We start from the raw sequence: 19,718 nt of genomic DNA on the forward strand, positions 1-19,718 counted from the left end.
CCTCCCCCTCGTCCATTCATCCGGTCGTCGTGCTCGCTCGTGTGTCCATGGCCGTGGTACACGGCTACCGTTTACGGCCGTCCGGGGTATAGCAGCCGGGGATCCTATCGCGCGAACGCGCGCATTTACCCGGCGCTGCGTGGTATTATTTAAAATCGATCCCGGCGAGATTTACATGCGAGCATGCGATACACTTTATTATAAGAGATCGCGGCGCGACCGGCACCGCCGCGAGGATCTCGACGAGGTGTACGACCGCCAACCTGTATAATTCCGACTAATTAATGCACGGGAGGCTATTGTATAATTCTCCGATCGCTTTCTCGCGCGCGCACAACCGGGGTTAATTAAAACGCAAGAGCCTCGGATTACCGGCGCGGCGCGCCCGGTACGCGCGGGTATTGACCGCGGAAGGCGCGAAGGTGTGTATATATCTCTCGGGGGGGGGGGAGGGAGAGAGGCGATATCTCGCGTCGCGCGTTCTCCTCTCGCAAGATCCTTCCAAGATGCTCGCGGGAGGCGGGAGGAGGCAGGAACGAGAAGAGCGAGGAGCCGAAGAAATAAACGGCCGCGAAACACGCGCCGATGGAGACCACTCGCTCCTCGGACACGAATATCTCTTCTCTAAGTCTCTTTTCTTCCTCTTCTCTCGAGCTACCTTCGCGTCGGCCTTCGCTTTCTTCTTCTCCTTCGGCCGTCCGCCGAGATATATTCGAGCGGTTATCATTGCACCCCTCGTATGTATGTATATACTCGTTCGATCGAGTGTCGAGCGAGTCGGCTATTATTGGCTGTCGTTGTAATGTATATCGCAAAATAAATCCGAGACGCGCCACGATAAGTACTTACGCTTATAAATATATATAGACGTGTCCGCGGCAGTTTACGCAGTTATAACACGAGCGCGAGTTATACCGCGCCTCTCGTGTTTTTGCAGAACTTTCGGTGCAAAGTGCGCGAAATGCGGGCGCAGCGTGGGCGCCGGGGATTGGGTGAGAAGGGCCAGGGAAAGGGTTTATCATCTGGCCTGCTTCGCATGCGACGCCTGCTCGCGTCAGCTGTCGACCGGCGAGCAATTCGCCCTCCTGGACGCCCGATTGCTCTGCAAGGCGCACTATCTCGACGTCGTCGAGGGCAACAACACCTCCTCCGATGGTGAGAATGTCGCGCGAACGTGTCATTGCCCGCGCCGAGAATCTGTCGACATAAAAAGTATTTTGAAAACTCGTATGATATGTGAGATTTCAAGAGCATGTAGGATACAAAGTCTTTACGTGCGAATAAAGTAAAAGTAGGTAAATTTGTACTTTATAGCGTTACATCATTTCTTCAAATAATTACTGTAATAGGGAGTTAAATTACCTTGATGATCATTTAGAAGTATACTGTTCGTGATCCTTTTTATACTGTATAAAACGCGCACCGAACGAGCAACAGGATCGCGTAACAGGGTGGAAGGTAGGTACGGCTAATTGGTACTTTCGCAGAAGGCGGTGACTCCGAGAGTGGTCACAAGGGCGGCAACAAGGCGAAGAGAGTTAGGACCACCTTCACCGAGGAACAGCTCTCCGTTCTCCAGGCGAATTTTCAATTGGACAGCAATCCCGACGGCCAGGACCTCGAGAGGATAGCGCACGTAACCGGACTCAGCAAGAGGGTGACGCAGGTGTGGTTCCAAAATTCGAGGGCGAGGCAGAAGAAGCATCTTCACACGGGCAAGATGAAGGGCCAGCACGGTAAGAGACATCGCGAACGCCCCTCCATATTTCCTCGAGGCGTCGTCGCGATTATGTGCAATCGACAGATAACAATGGAAATTATCAGCACCGAAGGGATGATGAATTTTTGCAGTGCACCAATCGCCACCGAACTCCACTGCGTCGCCCAACGATTTCGGCCGTCACATCAACCTGCATCTGACGTACTCGTTTCAACATCAGCAACAGCATCAGCAGCAACAGCAACCGCAGCTCAGCCCGGCCACGTGCAAGAGTCCGACGGGCTCCATTTATCACAATCACGGTAAGAGATCATTCGCAACATCGCGGCGTGTCGGAGAGCTTCGCGTGAAAGATCGTCACTATGTATAATCGAAGGCTCCAGATCGGGGAAATTCGATGATCAATTAGAGAACGGATCGTGTAGACGTGTAATCGCGATTCTATTAACTCTGTTCTCAGGGTCGGAGCAGTCGATGGACGAGCTCTCGCAAGACTCGATGCTGCTGTCTATGCCGAACGAGGTTTAATGGCGAAATTTCGATTACATTGTAAATACACGGCGTTGCTTTAAAAAGCGTTAAATGGCAGAGGGAGATACCACGCCTCTCGGGGAAGCATCGCTCAATGCTATAATTTTATTTATTCTCAAATAGAGATGTGCAAATTATTCGAATACGAATCAAATCGAATCAAGAGATTCGAATACGAATCACATATATTGACAGAATCTTATAAAATCATATTTCCCGTTAGTAAATTAAACGCAGATAGAAATTCTCTTTTATCATCTACATATTAAAATATTCAACCTAACACAATAATTATGTTGTTAATTAAAAATTAATTGTTTCAACGATTCGGATAAAATTTCGTCACTTCGGATTCGAACAAAGAAATGAAACTCAATTCGATTCGGCATCGAAACACCTTGATTCGCATATCTCTATCCTCAAGAAAAGTGAAAATTTGCTCGTCGCTCTTCAATGACGCACTTTTCGAGTTAACGCTCGCAACATATATCTCGCGCTCTCGGTGTTAAACTTATACTGGAACCAGTATTGTTCCGCGTTACACGCGAAAAGATACATGCGTGTATGTATGTGTGTGCGATGTGTGATGTGAGCGTGCCTGCGTGTGTGTATGTGTGTACATGTGTGCGTGTGTGCGTATGCGTGTGTAACTTTGTGTCTGCAATTTTGAATCGATCTGTCTGCCTACCTCTTTCTCGGTTGTGTGTGATGATTTTGTACTTGTTCTTTCTCCTTCGTCTCTCCATTCTCTCTCTTCCTTTCGAATCGATGCAACCAGAAGAGGATCGCTTTAATGAAGCGAATATAGGCGTAAAAAAAGAAGCGGATATGTAGGGTATTTATTATGAATCTATTCGGAAGTGATTTCGTTCGGAATGATTCCGTTTCTCGTCCACTCGACTTACTATGAACATTCGAATTGTATTCGAAATGATCGGAAAGTTTGCGATTTTTTGAACGTGCTATTTTAATAAATCTAACAAAAATTTAAGCCTTATTCTTAAATATATAATTGTTTGTACGACGATTAAATAATGACAAGCTAATTTTCAACAAGTTGCGCGATATTAATATATATATTAAATTAATTATTAATTAATTATATTATTAACGTGTTGAACAAGATTATATGATAAAAATTAATTTGTCATTTATTTAATATTATAAAAATTATATTGAAAATCGACATTTGATTATTTGTTTTATTATCACAAATTATAATTTTTTAAACTTTTTTATTGTAATAGATATAAAATTAGAAAAATTAAATATTAATAGTTTTACTTACGTTATTTGTCATCCTATCGCTGCTTACGACGTTCGAAATTTTTTCAAAACTTGAATGTTCCACACAAAATAGATACTTGAGTGTATCTACTTTCATTTTACGTTTATAATACAATTAGCGATACTTACAATTAAAGACACGGAAAAAACTGGTTCCGTTTATATATTTTGACAATGACTTATAATAATTCTGAAAACACATGGAACAGATGAAATCGTGATCGGAAATTCGTGACTCAGAAACTCGCAATCCCGATCGGAATCGCGCATATAAGTTACATAATCAGTGCCCTGAACGTCATCGGAGACGTAATCGCCGTCGCGCCGTCGACGGAATTCCGTTCACGTCTCGTAGCAATGCTTGAAATGAAAGTATCTTTCGTAGTAATCTCGATAGTCGTGTAAAATCATTCAATATGTCCTGTGATGTAAATATTGTAAACTAAACGTATATAAATATATGCGATTGCACACGTTGAACAAAAGTATGGCCTTTCTTTTGACCAATCTGAACATCTCCCTCCGGATATCTCCCGCGCGACATTCCTTCTAATTGTCTGTAACGTCTGTAAGCAGAGAAGTGTATAATAAATTAAAGGCTAATAATAATAATTGCGACGGTTAACAATAAAAGGCGTTTTATTAATAACAGTACGGTTTATAATATTGCAGCGACAAGTATGCGATATCAAGTTATGATCTTCACACCTCTCTCTCTCTCTCTCTCTCTCTCCACAATATTCTTATATTTACCTACAGAAGACATATGTACAAAAACTACAATTCGCTCTATATACAATTTCGTACTATAGGTAGAGTAAAGAATATCTACGTCGAAGTTTTTCGAAAGACGGACGCGACAATCTGGAGTTGCATTTTCCCACCTCCGTCTCGCATCGTCTAAGAGATTCTATTCACCGTCGGAAATAGAATGTGAATTGTTACACGTTCAGAATAAATAAGCTTAATCTAACTTTAAATACGAAAAACTTGTACCTTTCATTACATATTGTACTAACGATAAACGCGCGCTTATTTTACACTTCTCTTCGGAATATATACACAAATTAATTTGCTTTAAGAATTCCTTCGTATGTGATGTATAATTGTTAATTCTTCGCATTCGGTAATAATTTGGAATTAGTGCGTATCAATCAGCTCATAATACATCTTCTCACCTGATCCTTTTACGCATAGAAAATAAGAAAGAAATGAACATAATTTTTAGGTTTTGCAAAATCTTATCACGACTTTTTGTATGTACCTGTAAATTATATGATCTTGCGGCAACTGAAAGCACAAGCACAAATTGCAAAGAGTCAATATCAACGGCTTCGCGGAAACATTTACACCGGATTATCCTGCGGGATGGCAGAATTGGGCCTGCAAGTGATTCGGCGTCGTCGGTGTGAGCGGGGTCAAAGGTGTGAGGGGCGTTAACGGGCTACCTGGACTCTCGCTACCGGCATTGCTGACCTGATAACCGCCGAGATAAGCGCCGACCACATTGATCCCTCCGGAATACAGGTCGACCGGGTGATGGTGCATCGGCGGCGAGTGATGCACTGCAAGCACACGAAAATAGGCGTTTTGAATCCTCGAGAGATACCTCGAGATATCCTTTCGTTACGCGAAAGCGTTACAACGGAGATGCTTACTCTGCGTCTTGATCTTGCCGCTGTGCTTCTTCTGTCGCGCTCTCGAATTCTGGAACCAAACCTGCGTGACCCTCTTGCTGAGGCCGGTCACCTGAGCTATCCTCTCGAGGTCCTGCCCGTCGGGATTGCTGTCCATCTGGAAGTTGGCCTGCAGAACCGCGAGCTGCTCCTCGGTAAAGGTCGTCCTCACTCGCTTCGTCTTGCTACCTTTGCCGCCGTGCTCGGAATCGCAGTCCTCCGACGAGGAGGTATTGTTACCCTCGACCACGTCCAGATAGTGGGCCTTGCAGAGCAACCGGGCGTCCAGGAGGGCGAACTGCTCGCCCGTGGAGAGTTGACGGGAACAGGCGTCGCAGGCGAAGCAGGCCAAGTGGTAGACCCGGTCCTTGGCCCTTCTCACCCAATCCCCGGCGCCCACGCTGCGCCCGCATTTCGCGCATTTCGCGCCGAATGTTCTGCAAAAACGCGAACGGCGGGAATTTCTCCCGTGTGAAAGCTGCAACGCGTGAACGTGGCCGCCGTCAACTTTCCAAACGCGCGCGAGCGTTAAAAAAGTTAATCGACGTAATCAATGACAAAGGGAGTCAGATTCGGCCGATCGGTGTACTGGTGTACCGCCCATTTATCACTCACTTACCGTCATTCATCATTCATCGATTCGGGCGCGAGTCTCTCTCTCTCTTTCTCTCTCTCTCTTTTTGGAGAGGAGGCGCGCAGAACCACGAATGGCTAATAAACGCGGATTGCTCTCTCTTTCTCGCGGCGCGAGATTCAGATTCGGTTGCGCGGACACCAGGCGAAAAAACTATTTTTATCCCGCTGACGGCAGGTTCATCTGAGACCTCCGAGAGCGCGAGGACCCGGCCGGCAGTCCTGTCCTCATTAACATACTACTCAGCCACTCGATGTCCTCTCGACGAGAGCATCGGAGCCTCCTCGGTTTAAGGATCGGTATCGCGATTCAAGGAGTAGATTACGTCGAGATTATTTCGATGTCTCAGTTGTGCGAGGCTTCCGACCCCTATACAAATGGCTCGGTCTCTTTGAATCCGTGCCGACGAGATGTGCGGAGAGGATCTAGCGCTAGAGGGTACTCGGGAAAAGAGGCCGAAGGAAGCTGTGGAGAAATAATTATTGCGCACGATAGAGTAACGCGGAGAAAATTAATTCTATCGGACTAGTGTGCGCTATCAATGCGCATTATTTGTTGCACAAGCTGTCATACACAAAGTGACTTAAAGATCTGTGTTTAATATAAATATAGAAACGGGTTAATTCCGCGAAATTCTCAATATTCTTTATTGTTTTATTTGGCAAAGTATGTATTTTATAATTCGAAATATTTGCATTTTACTTTTGTATTTATTGTTAAAATAGATCAGTGTACAAATGACTGTAATATTCATCAGTGTTCGCTAGTGCGTCCAACCGAATTCGCTGTGAAATTCAGCGGAGATCATATGGGAGCGTACGCAAAAGGAGAAAAGAAGGGGGAACGGGAAGAGGAGACGGAGAGCAAAGCGGAGGAAAAGAAAAAGGATCGATAAGAGACACAGACATATAGGAAAGAAGGAAAGAAAAAGGAGAAGAGGAAAAAGGAAGAGAAGGAGCAGGAGGAAGAGAGCATAGAGACGGAGCAGAAGAAGAAGTAGAAGAATGCATCAACGACCGATCGACCACGGCGTTATTGTATGGAAAAATATGGTAAGCTCATGGAGGGATTAGTCTTCGCGTCTGCATAGTCATCGTCGCATGACGCGATGTTTTCGGGAGGGGGCAGGGGGAGAGGGAGGATATTATTGGTTATGGTGATCGCGCAAAGGGCACGCCTAGAAGCTAGGTTTATACCGATCACACGAACGATCGCTCTACGATCCATCCTTCTCTTGACCGTCTTCTGTCTTCTAAAAACGAGAAGCGTCCCGATTATTTCAACCAATTATTACTTGAAATTAACACCTATATCTGCACGATCCCTCTCGAGGGACCCTCCTCGCGTATATCCGCAAGAAGCGAGTTTGACGACATTGAAAAAGTTTTCTCGAGGAGAACTTCCATCGTGGATCTGTCGCCGACCGACGCGAGTGTCGCTTCAGGTAAATGCGGTATAGCGTCCGCTGTCTATCCCCCTATATACGGTTTCGTACCCCAGAGGAGCGCGAAGACTTAACGCACACCGAGGAGGGCAGAGGGCGACGAGGGGAATCCCGTGTATCCGGCGGCGGCGCGAGAACTGGTATTGGGTATCTATAAATCTTCAGGGCCGTACACGCGCGTCGGCTACCAAACGGCCCCGCCCTAATTTATTCATTTGTTCTTCCACATAGGCGGGCCCTATAAGTCAACGGGGGATTAAGTTGGGCGCTCGCCCCCGGTACGAGAGAGGGCACGATCGAACCCCGCCGGCGCGACATGCGCGGATCCGCGATCGAGGATCGCGCGAGGGCGACGTACCGCATCGTACGATTCGAGTTAATTGCATCTCGGTAGCGGCGCAGACCGAACAGCTCGTCATAACTTACGCGGCGGTCCTTGTTTGCACATATCTCTGGGCGAACGATATCGAGAAAGATATGCAGCCAATCGCAAAAACGTTATCGCTCCAATATATGTATAACGCATTATTCGGTCCCACGTTTCGCCAACTCGAAGAATCGCCGCGCGATCGTTTTCGCTGCGTTTCGAGTGTTCCTCGGCACCCGCGAGGTATGCGGCCTTAAGTGCCGGCGAGGTGGAAAAGATAACGCCGCGATTACGGCGACAGGTGGTCCCGACTGCCGACGTCGCGTCGCGTCGCGTCGCGTCGGGCGATGCGGAGTCGCTTCTGCGTTTTGATCCCGCGCCGATTCGAGAAAACCGGAATCTCCGTGGCGAGAGGAAATCGCTAATAGAGCGATTTTTGCAGCGCGCGCGAGCGGGGGGTCACGAATCACGTTCCTCTTTTTTTTCGATCGAAACGTACGAAAGCGACGAAAGCGGGGAAAGGATTGAGGGGCCCCCCGGCGTCGAGGGACGGGGGGGCGCGGGGCCCGGGGGATCGGGTGAATATTTATTAATTTCAAAGACCACTCTATTTCTTTCTCTCGCTCTCTCCCACTCTGTCTCCTTCTCTCTTTCTCCGCTCCCTCGCTCGCCTGAAGAAAAGAAGCACCGCGCGCGGCGGCTCGCACTCGGATGAAGGCGGGAAGAAGGAACGGTTCGAGGATCGCAGCTGGCTTCGGTGCCTTACGAGGCGAATTCCTCAGTCCTCCGGAACACTGACACTAGGCAGTCCCATCTCGAGTGACTCGGCACCCACATACACGTACGCCGGTATATTTGGTATACGGAATCACGAAGCGCGAAGTAACCCGCTTTCGGGACATTGATAAATTAATGATAGCCGGGCGATTCCTTCCCCGCCAGCTATATCGCAGCCATCCTAGCATGTTATTTTTCGTATCGTCGGACCTTTCGAGCCCTCCCCCCCCTCCCTCTCCCATTCCTCCCTCTTTCCCTCTTCGTCTTTTCCTCTCTTTCTCTGTCGCCCGAACAGAACTTGAGAAACGCTTCGTGAGTATCGCGTAACGAAAGATACGCGTCTAAGGTATATAAACGGATTACGCGCGTCTTATAGACGGGAGGGCAAAAATGACGGCGCGGGGAGGCGTGAAAGCCGCAAGCGAGAGGGATCTCGCGAAAGAGCCGGGACAGGGTATTTATTTTTTTCCGCGTTCGCCGCGCGCGCGCACGCACGCGAGACAGTGAGACGTCGGGAGACGTCAACGTGACTCGCAGCTCGTGCTGTGCGTGAGCATGCGTGATACACGAATGCACGGTGACGTGAATAGCCGGCTATACGTGAGGTCCGAGGGGGGGAGGAGGGGAAGAGGAAGAAGAAGAAGAAGAAGACGAAGAGAGGCAGACTACATTGGAAGACATTAATCACCCAATGGCGACTCTCGCGAGCGCGCCGCGTCTCGGACACCCAATACGCGCGCTTATGGATGTCTATCGATGTAGAAATGCCACATCCGTATACCCAACACGCGCGGACGAGGGGCCCACGTGACTCGAGGGAGGGAAGACGATTCGCGCGATCCTCCAGCCTGTGGTGCCTGTGTTTCGCGCGAAGAACAAAGGATCCTTAACGGGTCAACGGCGCGGAACCGAACATCTCGATAATACGCTCGATCGAACGAGTCTTCATTGAGGAGAAACGAAATCGAGCGGATATGAGTTTTTCGTGTGACAAGCCACCCGCTAGGCGAACGCGGGACCAGGGAGGGGTTGGTAGCCACGGTAGCCGGAGTCGCGTCCTCTTAAGCCGGGCTTTAGGCCGGCTCGATCTCGAATCGCGTCAGCGGGGCGTCCGCGTAAGTTGCCCTCGACGAAGCGGGATATTGCCGGGCTCATCGATAACGTCCGGGTAATCCTCTCCTCCCTTCCTCTCCCCCGACTCGCGATAGCAACGCGCGGAATGCGGATCCGTGCACGCGGAGGACAGGTCGACTCTTTTCTCCCCCCCCCGTCTTTCGCGGATCGAACGACGTACGGGTCCGTCGAATGAGATACGAAGCGACGTCTGCGTCCGGGACAGACAGATTTCCGGGATAGCTGATTTGAGCGGGCGCGGGGGATTCTGCGTTCGGATCGCTGTAGCCGTGAGCGCGATTCACCGGGCCGGCGAGAGAATTAGGGATGAGGGCAAATTCGGGCATGCAAATGTATTGTGTTTGCACTTACAGGGCGTAATCGTGCCTGCAGTAGAGCCGCATGCCGCGCAGGAAGCAGGAGTGCTGGTCGTGCAGGGGCCTCGCACAGGCGCAACACTTTAGGCATCTCGAGTGCCAGGTGCGACCCCCTACGCACAGGACGGTGCGCTCGCGTACGCTCTCCCCGCAGCCGCCGCAGTCCATCTCCATGGCGTCGTATCCGTTATCGCCGCCGCTCTTCTTCGCGACGGCGACATTGTTGATGTTGTTGTTACTGGTGTTGTTATTGTTATTGTTGTTGTTGGCCTTCGGGCACAGGACATCGTCTGCGCATTCGGACTCCGTCTCCATTTCGGTCTGCAAGAATCGCGTGGAGTCGCGTGTGTTATAAACGGATGATGTAATAACGTTTCTTTAAAGAAATTAAATTGCGCGCGTAAAGCTGCTTTTTTCCAATGTCGCGCGTGAAAAAAACAGGTTTTCCTGGGGCGGTAATTAACGAGATAACGTTAGCTTGCGGTTCGCCGCAATGTGAATCGCGAAAGGAGAGAAAGTCGGTTCGCGAAAAGGCGCAAAGATGCGAGCTGATACGGGGCGAGCGTCGTTCCCGGAGTCGCGGTTAAGAGACATCCGACTCCGCCGGGGCCGTATATAGGGGGACTCCGAATCTGCCGATTAATGCTCGGCAAAGTGAAATAATGGACGATCCGCCGCTTCTCGGGGGCCGCCGGGGCGCGCCGAGTGATAAATGATCTCGCGTGCCTCGACGACGCGTAATCGCGTATACGCAAATCCACGCGGGGATTGCCCGCGCGCGCGCGATGGTCTAATTATCCACGGTGCGGCATTGTGCCGGATATCTCGAAGCGGCTGCACGCAGAAAACTGGCCGCCCGAAAACTGGCGCCGAGTTATCGGGCGAAATTTTTCATCTTCGTTACGTATATTCTCGATCGTATCTCGCATCGATGCGAGACCGCGTTATCTCGAGAGTCGGCTATTAGAGCTACGTGGACGTCGGCGATTAATAACGATCGTTAATATCATCCGCGTCCTCGGCGATACTTTTTTTTTTTCTTCCGCTGTTCGATGTTCCAGGCCGACGGCGACGGCGCTCATTGTACGATCCGCCGGCGTCGCCGGAGATAAACGCGAAGATATCGTCTATCAGATACCGCGCGCGGATTTCTTTCGCCGTGCCCCGTCACGGCACGCGCGCACGCCGGATCGCGCGTATGCAGATCCGCATGTGATACCCGATAATATTAATTGGCACGCGCGCGAGCAGTGCGCGAGGGTTATTGTTCGCCCCGGGAGGTGTGCGATGAGTTAATTACCTCGAGCGATCTCTTTCGCGCGATTCCTTCGCCGACGACGTGCGGGAAACGTGGAACGCCGAGAGCAAAATACTTCCAAACTGTTATAGAGGAAGGTGAAGAGTTGATGAACCTTTCGTGAGAAGAACGGGGAAAAATGCGAAAATCCCTCGACGTCGGGACGGCCGTCAACTTCCCAGATGTCTGACGGCCGCGACGGTCAATTTCGAGGATCCTTCCGCTTCCCCCGTCCTCGTTCCCTCCCCCCCCGTCGTCGACGTTGGAACTCACGTTCCAACGCTCGATTCTACACGCGGGACCGGTGTAATCATTTCATGTGCACAACCGGACAGCTATTGATTTATGACTCGCCCGAAGGCGAAGCTTGAACTTCCCACTTGTGATTTATGCCTTGTGGCTTTTCTCTGTCTTCTCTCGCGTGTGGAAACCACCTTTGCGTATACGCGTACAACACGCGCGTATATGCTGCCGTATTGCATACCGCGCGCCGCCGCTGCCGCCGCCGCCGCGCGCCGTCGCGATACCTCGATTTATTAGTATCGTCGCACACCGGGGCGATGAGTTTTAAGTGTCGTGCAAAGAGCCCTCGAAGGGAAGCGCGCTTCCAGTTGCGCGGGACGACTGGATGGAAGAAAAAAAAATTATCGAAACGAGTTATACGAATAGCGGAAGACACACACAGGTACGCCTGTACGGACGTTTCAAACGAACGTCTAACGTTTGATCAAGATGGATTTATGCTAATTCCAGGCGTTCGAATTAACGCGTGAATGAGCGTGCACAATGTACAAATTAACGGAAATAAATGGCGCGGCTTAGAGGGGGAAGGGGAATAGCGCGTTGCGCGCAATTTTCCAGGGTGTTAATGAACGAGCAACGTATACGTGGCACGGCGCCGCGTTTGTCGTTAAATAAGGACGTCTTATATACGGGGAATATACGCCCAGGGAGTCCTGTCGATGAAATAGGCTTAACCGTCGGACACTTCATCGTACCTGCCCGAATTTATGATCGTTCGACCGAGAGCCCCAATATCCCTGGCGCTCAAACAGGTAATTTTTACAGCGGCCTGGAATCTTAGCCCTTAGTTCCTTAAAAGCCGTCCGTTTGCGGCTACGGCGCCGCAAAAGCGACAATATATCGGTTTCTTTTTTTGTATACAATTCGGGAAGTATTCTTATTAATGTGACAAAATGAAAATAATAGACACGCGCAGTCAAACTTGACGGATATCGTTTCTGCAGGAATTCGCTGTTCATAAATTATCTCAACGTCCACGAATGCAAATACATAACTCGCGTCACGTGTTGTGCAGCCCTTCCTCCTTCTCTCCGTCCGTTAAAGAAAAGATTAAGATCTGTCAAATATTCTCCCACGCGCGAACTGACGAGTTCCCATTTTCGTGTTTTCGTTGCTCGTTTTGCAAAACGCGCTCTCTGCAATCATCGAACGGGTGAGAAAGAATAATAGGCCCCATTTTTTATTCGTCAACGAGCCGGGGCGGGTGGTTGTTAGATGAGCTGACAAAGTGAGAAATGTGAAGGAGGTGAAGCCCGCGGGTCCCAGTCTCGCGCGGATCTCGGGACTGCCGGACTACCGGATACATCTGTGAGCTACCGGACGTGTCCTGCCTGTGGTCTCGCAATTTTGGCGTTGTAGATCGATACTGTCTAATCAACCGAGAGGCTAATTCAACGAGTAAAACGGTACTCCTTTTTAGATTTAAATCGTTTTCATTTAATGACGTTTTCCTTTACGAATCGTCCTGTTTTCAAGAATTTTGCCAGAAAAATAATAGGAAAAATTTGACACCTTTACAGCTCGCATGTATATAGATTCGTCACACACGCATTATATTATATAAACTATTTAAAAGCGAAAGAACGTACCTTCATAATTGCGCCGCGGCGATTAATCCAGACACGATTACGCGCTTCTTCTTTTCTTCATTTCGACTGTCGCAGTGTAATACCCGCTCACGTATTACTCACGCGATCTCGCCGTCTCTTCTCACCCCCTCCTCTTACGCATAAACCACGAAGTCCGCGAACTAGATTCTCCACCGATCTATACCACAGATTTGTACCGCGGCTCGGCTCGCTCGGCCCGATCATCCGTCATTCGTTTTACGCAGATGCGAGAACCGCGGGGCTCTGGCAAAGAAATCGAACGACACCCTACCCCGGTCGGTGCTAAGAGAAGACTGACATACTCAGTTCTGCCCCTACCACGCCGCTCGACGGGCCGCAGGGATGGGCGATGAAAGTGCAACGCGTGGGGATGGTCCGACAACTCGCACACTCGCACGCGTGTGCCCACACTTGCCTGTGACAGCCGGGCCTTCTACCATAAGACTGTACTCCGGGCGAGAAATATTGCTTGAGATCCATGATCGTCCTATGATCGACATCGTAATTGCGACGAGTTGATACCTCTGCTGCCTATTACTGATATATAAGATACCAAAAAGCAGCGATCGAGATACGATATCTCGTTCAGAGAAAGAGAGAGAGAGAGAGAGAGAGAGAGACCATCAGAGGTGTGTTGTGCATCGATGCAACAACAACACGCAACTCGCGTTACATACATACGTGTCGGACAACGAGGGGGGTTGCGAGACAGATAGGTGGTGATAATAGGTGGCAGAGCACACGGGAAAGGATCGACTACGGCTAGGATGTTGGGGTGAGAGCCGGTCGGATAAGCTCCGCCCATGGTGCCCGCCCATGGTTCTCTCTGGAGGTAGAGAGCGGGGCACATGGTCGTGAACGGAGCGACGGCGACGGCGACGCGGGGAGTATCGCGTGTGCAGGGTAGACGGGGTGTATACGCTGGCGCGGCGATAGACGGTATAGGTCTCGCGTCGCGCGAGCCTGGGGTACCTTATTGTCGGCAGCCAAACTGCCGAATGGAATTTCAGCGGTGATTCGCTGCAAACTCCAGCCCGAGTCTTCGCGCAAACTTCGTTTGCGAAGTCGTGGAGGCACATCCGATATCGCGCCGAGCTCCGACATATAGGGGTAGATGCGTGATGACGCGCTCCTGCGCTCACCCTGCGTTCGCCGAGAGCCACCGCGAAATATTCTTCACGTACACGACGAGCTGCGCTCTGTAGGTACTCTAAAATCTCCGCGGCGACATCGCGTCCATCTCGTTTTCTCACAAAATTAAATATTTCCATCGATTCATTTTCATCCCCTTTCACACGTCGAGCAAGACAGAATGGAGGAACGTTTAATATAATTTTATGCTAATCGAGAATACGAGATAGATTCTCTTCTTTCGTCCGGATAAATATATGAGTTTTCGAGGAAGTTCGAGCACCTGTTTGTATTTTCACCGCGCCGCAGCCCGAGCCGTAAATCATCCCCGAATAGACCGGCGCGGCTTTTATCACCGTGCTCTATCCCTCTCCCCGCCTATACAATTTCTATCTCTCTACATGCGTTTAGCGTCACCACGCACACAGGCGCAACTGCAGCACGCGATATATGCGTTATAGGTATATATATATATATATTCCCGTTCGGCTTGGCTGCGGGCGCGCGTATTCACCACGTCCACGCCCAAAATGAATATGAATTTCTCGCGTCGTGAAAAACTGTCAAACGGGTTTTCGGTTCTGTCACCCGTGTGTTTTATTGCCGGGCGACCGGTGATCCGTGAAACACGACTCGCTTCTTAAACGCTCGACTTCCCCCGGCGAGAAGATGGACGATCAATGAACTGTCGTATACTATATTATACAAATCGTGTTGCATCACCGCGTTAATTGTTACATAATTCTATCGAAAATTTGTCGCAAAGTACCAAGAATCGCGATCGTTTCTGCGACATTTCACAATATTCGCAAACATCTGCGTGCCCGGCGCACGAAGACACATACGAGCACTTGCATTTCCGTGAGTCGGCGCGCGCGCGCAGTGCCTTTATTTATTAACTTCGAAGCGAGCGCGCTAAAACCGTGTAAATTTACCTACGTGCGCCAAAGTCTCTCGTGTCGCCCCGCGCCGCTTCGAGAACGAGCCATTAGTAACGCTTACCCGGCATAAAGCGAGAAAAATGGCGGTCGAATTATTCCGGTGGCGAAGCCAACCTGTGAACAAAGATCCCTCTTCGCGAGGCGCTCGGAGGATTCCTCTCTCTCTCGTGGCGCAAACCGCGGGGTTCCACACACCCCGTCCCGTCGCGGTGCCGAACAAATCGAAGGCGACAACGCGACGGTCCCCGGCATCCACGAGCCGTCCGTACGAGCCCATTAATCGACGCGATCGAGAGCCGAGCGGGCCGAGCCCGTCGACGGTCACCGTACGGAACGCACCAAAGGCGGTCACGTGCATCGACCAGAAAAAAATTGGATAATTAATAACGTGCCGCAGTCGCGAGATTATTTGAGAGTACCGACGTCGGTATACTTTTATACCAGCGATCCGTATTAGTACGTTTTTAGTGCAAGTATTCATGCCAGATACCATCGCAGCGGACTGTAATACACTGATGGGCGTGATTATTAGCTACGATGTCGTACAATATTTTGATCCCGACAGCTACCCTCGCATTTTTTATCCTTGTCAACTGCTCCCTCACTCGGTCACCATATTTCACGCTAAATTAAAGGAGCTTTTCGCTCTCGCGGAGTTTCCTAATAAATGTCTGAAGAGGAGTCTTGGGTCACGCTGGCCGGAGGGGAGAGGGGAGGGGTGGGAATATCTATGTAAAAATATCCTATTATCATTAGAATGATCGCCCATCGGGACCTGTTCGCGTTCGGGCCCGGGTTGTGCCACGAGACCCCGTGACTCTCTATTGTCACCCGGAGCTCTCCGTAACAGAATACAAATTCAAAAAGCGGACTAGCGCGCGTCGAGGCCTCGCACCACTAACCACCTGCTGTGCAAACAGCGGGAATGTTATAAAAATCCGGTTCGCTGACTCTCAACCGAAGACGCGAGTGTTTAACGAACGCCACTATCTGTCTCGCCTCCGCGTTTACGTGGACCATATACGAAACAGTTGCACAAGCGATAAGGACAAACTGTAACAGCGGCCTTGGCCTGATAAATCTTGGTAGTTGTTGTGAAATGTTGCGACAAATGCGCTTCGATCTTCAACTCCTTTGAACATTTCGCTGTTGAGCATGAGTCTACATATGTAAAAGAAGCTTCGGAGTATCCTCGAAAATATCAGCTGTCAGATTTGTCGTGCTTTTTTTAATTTGCGAATCCTTCGATTTGTTGATTTTTTATCAAAAAAAAAAGAAGAAAGAATTATCGGATATTATCGCAGCGCGAACAGTGGATCTCGGAAGAGTCGCGAGTGATTGGAAGGCACGCGCGCACGTGTGTTTATTTTATCACAAATTAAACTTCAAAAGTACAAATAAGAAGAAAATAATTCTACGACAAGTTCGCCGGAGATTTGAAATTCTCAGTTTGTGCCTTTCGCGTAGCAGACGCGAGCGATTGCGACGGTAACGGAGAGCCGGCGCGACGCGAAACGACGCTCTCTCTCTCTCTCTCTCTCATCCTCTCCTTCGCATCCTACATTCAGCCTCCTGCCCTGTGATCTCAGAGCGCCTGTGTTTCATCCCTCTTGAAGTTAGCTAACAGCAGGATCCTGCACAATATAGTCGTGATTGCAAATCCGCTCGTTATCGCCAAAACTGTGCTCAACCTTACGAAAACCAGCTCTCGCCCTACGAACTCCCGCATTCCCTTTCCTCCCACCCCTCTGTCTCTATCTCTGTCTGTCATCTATTTATCTTTCTCTCGCAATGTATGCCATTTCTTTAATGAAACAAGAAACTTTTTTACGTATAAATATTCATCGCGAGCATATTTCGCGGAAGAAACGTTGGCAAGAACAAAAGGAAATTTAGTTCATTCTTGCAGGTCGTAAAATCTCGAAAAGCGATTCTCGTGCGAAGATGCGTACTTCAAGAGGATTTCAATTTGAGCCGTAACGGAAATCTAGTGTAAAAACACAGATTCTTTATCGTCGAGAAACAGTAACGGAGCAGATTGAACGATGCGCAATTAAAGGCGGCCTTATATATCATGCGTTCGATCGAGTTAAAAATTGCGAGAGCCGATAAATAGCATATTTACTTACACACGAAAAGGCGGAATGTGTGCGCATTGTGCAGGCCGAGACACACTTCTGCCAACGAAGGCGGTCAAATATTAACCGGCAGAACATTCCGATGATTGCACAGGTGCGAGAAGATCGATTTCTGAAATTATCGGCTCACGAAATTATCTTTGAATGTTATCGAAATCGTCGGAACACAGCGTCTCTGGCGTCTATTAGTTGGCGCAGAATCAATTGAAAATTAATATTAACACAAACTTTATAACTCAAAATTTTGGTTTGAAGAAAATTACATAATTAAAAAAACATTATTGTACATGAATATGCGACTTCAAAGCTACATATATACCGTTGTATAGAGGATTAAATTCGATCGATTGTAAATCCATGCGGCGCGGAATATTTTTATATTCGTTGCTTCCGATATGGTTCTATAAGATCGAGTTACGAGATCGCGCTACGAGGACGATTGCTATTCCTTTGATTCCTCGAGGACGGTCGACGCGAGAAAGACCGCGGAACAATAACGGGTGAGTTTTGGTAGCGCATGCCGACGAATCCCGCTCACCTGTAATAGCACCACAGGTCGTTTCATCATCGAGTGGGAATTATGCCGTGGGTTAGGTTCGACATTCTAAGCGCGACATTCGGCTCACGCTGCCTTCCTTCCCCCAGAGGGACGATCGACCGACGTTACATGTGATTACGTCGGACCGTTTTGTTAGTCTAGCGCACGGGGGATACCGAAAAAATAGCGAGGACGAACGGATTAAGACTAACGCGCTTAGCCGTCAGACAAACACGGAGAACGCGCGTTTCTTCTCTTCGTCCCTGTGAATTTCTCTCTCTCTCTCTCTCACTCTCTCACCCCGCACAGTTAAATCCCCGTTCTCTCTTCTCGGGGCCCCGTGTACACGTACGTGGACGGTGTTTCCTACGGGTGGCGGGATTTCTTCATGGGAACCGCATCGCTTCCGCCTCGCTCGCAGGTGCATCGGGGCCTAATAAAGCCGCCTCCGATGATTCAGCGCGATACGAAGTCGGCTCGGCTCGGCTCGGCGCGGTGCGGCGCGGCGCGGCTCGCGTGTGTTAATACGCCGATAATATTCGCGATAATTAGCGACGCGAGAGATGCGACGCCGATAAAATCGTCTTTCGTCGATTGTCGATTGTCAGTTTCCATCGTGGGACCGCTAGCTCTGAAAATCGAGTCATGCTGCAGGTACAGGAAAACAATTTCTATTCGCCCGTTCGCGATATAATGAAGACGTAGGACGCAAGCTTTTTTTTCGCACGGCGCATCGAAGAGTAGAAACTCGTCCGGATATCGCGGACAGCTCGGATCCCGTGGATCGTAAAGGAGGTCGAAAATACCGCGCGCGCCTCGGGCGCGCGTTGTAATCGTATCGTTGGCCCTCATCGCGGATGATCATCGATAAGATCACAGTCGACGTGTTCGCGTGGGATCGCCCGGCTCGATCTGTAAGGCCGAAGTCACTGACGATTCCAACGGGACGGCAAAGATCGCAGGACACACCGCAGACAGAAGCGTGCGGGATCGATATTATATTACGTAATAGGCTGTGAGGCCACGTGCCGGCGTTCGAAGCCCCGGAATAAAATTCATTTGGTCCCACATCGCCCGGATCTCTCGATTGTTGAGTGAACACAGGATTTGAGAGAGAGAGAAAGGGAGGAAGGGGCAAGAAGGGCTCGACGACGTCTCACCGAGAAACGCGCCGCTACATCGTAGCTACACGTGGATTTCATCCCTCTCGAGTCAACGTTCAACAATGAACCGCACCCCGCGCGCACGCGATGGTACTGAGCTGTAATCCGATTATTCCTTTCAAATCAGCGAACATGGTCCGCCGCGATCCTACTTCCGCCTCTCGCGTCGACAGGGTCTTACACATCGTTGTTGACGCCGTGAGATGCATCGCCGCCGAAATCCTTTTTTTTCGTACAACAAAGTCAAAAGCAAGTGCATAATAGGAAAATAAAAAGAGAGAGAGAATGAGAAAACGTTTAATGTCTAGGGCAAGCTCTGTAAAAGAATCAAAAAATAAAGAAAATAAAATAATATTATGAGGAAAAAATTTGAGAACACAGCAATACAAAATAAATATACAAATAAATAATGGAGAGCACGTATAAGATGTGATACATGTGAGGCAACTTTTGGAAGTTAGTGTGAAAGAGAAAGAGAGATTAGAGAGAAGATGTTGAAAGGAAAAATAAAACATATTTATAACTGAAATATATCGACCCCTAAACACCGTGGTCTCCTTATTGAGTCATTTGCATGAATCGAAGATCGGCGATTATTTTGACCGGAGTGTGCTCCCACCTCGTTTTCGCCTCGTGTCTTCGAGAGTTCGCGGATAAGACCGTAGAGTAAC

General features: G+C 49.3%; 2 protein-coding genes across 2 annotated transcripts in view; one reads left to right on the top strand and one right to left on the bottom strand.

The window, feature by feature from the left end:
• Positions 1-3,325, top strand: part of LOC105448330 (LIM/homeobox protein Awh-like) — a 5,737-nt gene extending 2,412 nt beyond the window's left edge. Inside the window, exons 3-6 of the mRNA XM_011686842.1 lie at positions 938-1,155; positions 1,488-1,736; positions 1,852-2,022; positions 2,181-3,325. Coding sequence (XP_011685144.1) covers positions 938-1,155; positions 1,488-1,736; positions 1,852-2,022; positions 2,181-2,248 — 706 coding nt within the window. The 3' untranslated portion in view covers positions 2,249-3,325. The remainder of the gene's footprint in view (positions 1-937; positions 1,156-1,487; positions 1,737-1,851; positions 2,023-2,180) is intronic.
• A 935-nt stretch (positions 3,326-4,260) lies between these two features.
• Positions 4,261-13,420, bottom strand: LOC105459781 (LIM/homeobox protein Awh-like). The gene is made up of 4 exons (XM_011706081.1): positions 13,116-13,420; positions 9,922-10,247; positions 5,197-5,651; positions 4,261-5,103 (listed from the first exon to the last, which is right to left on the bottom strand). Exons 1-4 carry the CDS (start codon positions 13,119-13,121, stop codon positions 4,895-4,897), a joined length of 996 nt encoding a protein of 331 aa, XP_011704383.1. The 5' UTR covers positions 13,122-13,420; the 3' UTR covers positions 4,261-4,894.
• Between the last annotated feature and the right edge of the window lie 6,298 nt (positions 13,421-19,718).

Source organism: Wasmannia auropunctata, unplaced genomic scaffold (genome assembly GCF_000956235.1).
Source record: "Wasmannia auropunctata unplaced genomic scaffold, wasmannia.A_1.0 LD336116.1, whole genome shotgun sequence".
In the NCBI taxonomy this organism is placed as follows: domain Eukaryota; kingdom Metazoa; phylum Arthropoda; class Insecta; order Hymenoptera; family Formicidae; genus Wasmannia; species Wasmannia auropunctata.

What these genes read in the sequence shown, in the direction of transcription:
- LOC105459781 (XM_011706081.1), bottom strand. An exon ending in TGCAGGCACGATTACGCCCT is followed by an intron (nt 5,652 to 9,921) that starts GTAAGTGCAAAC and finishes GCGTTTTTGCAG; the next exon opens with AACATTCGGCGCGAAATGCG. An exon ending in CGGCAAGATCAAGACGCAGA is followed by an intron (nt 5,104 to 5,196) that starts GTAAGCATCTCC and finishes GTGTGCTTGCAG; the next exon opens with TGCATCACTCGCCGCCGATG.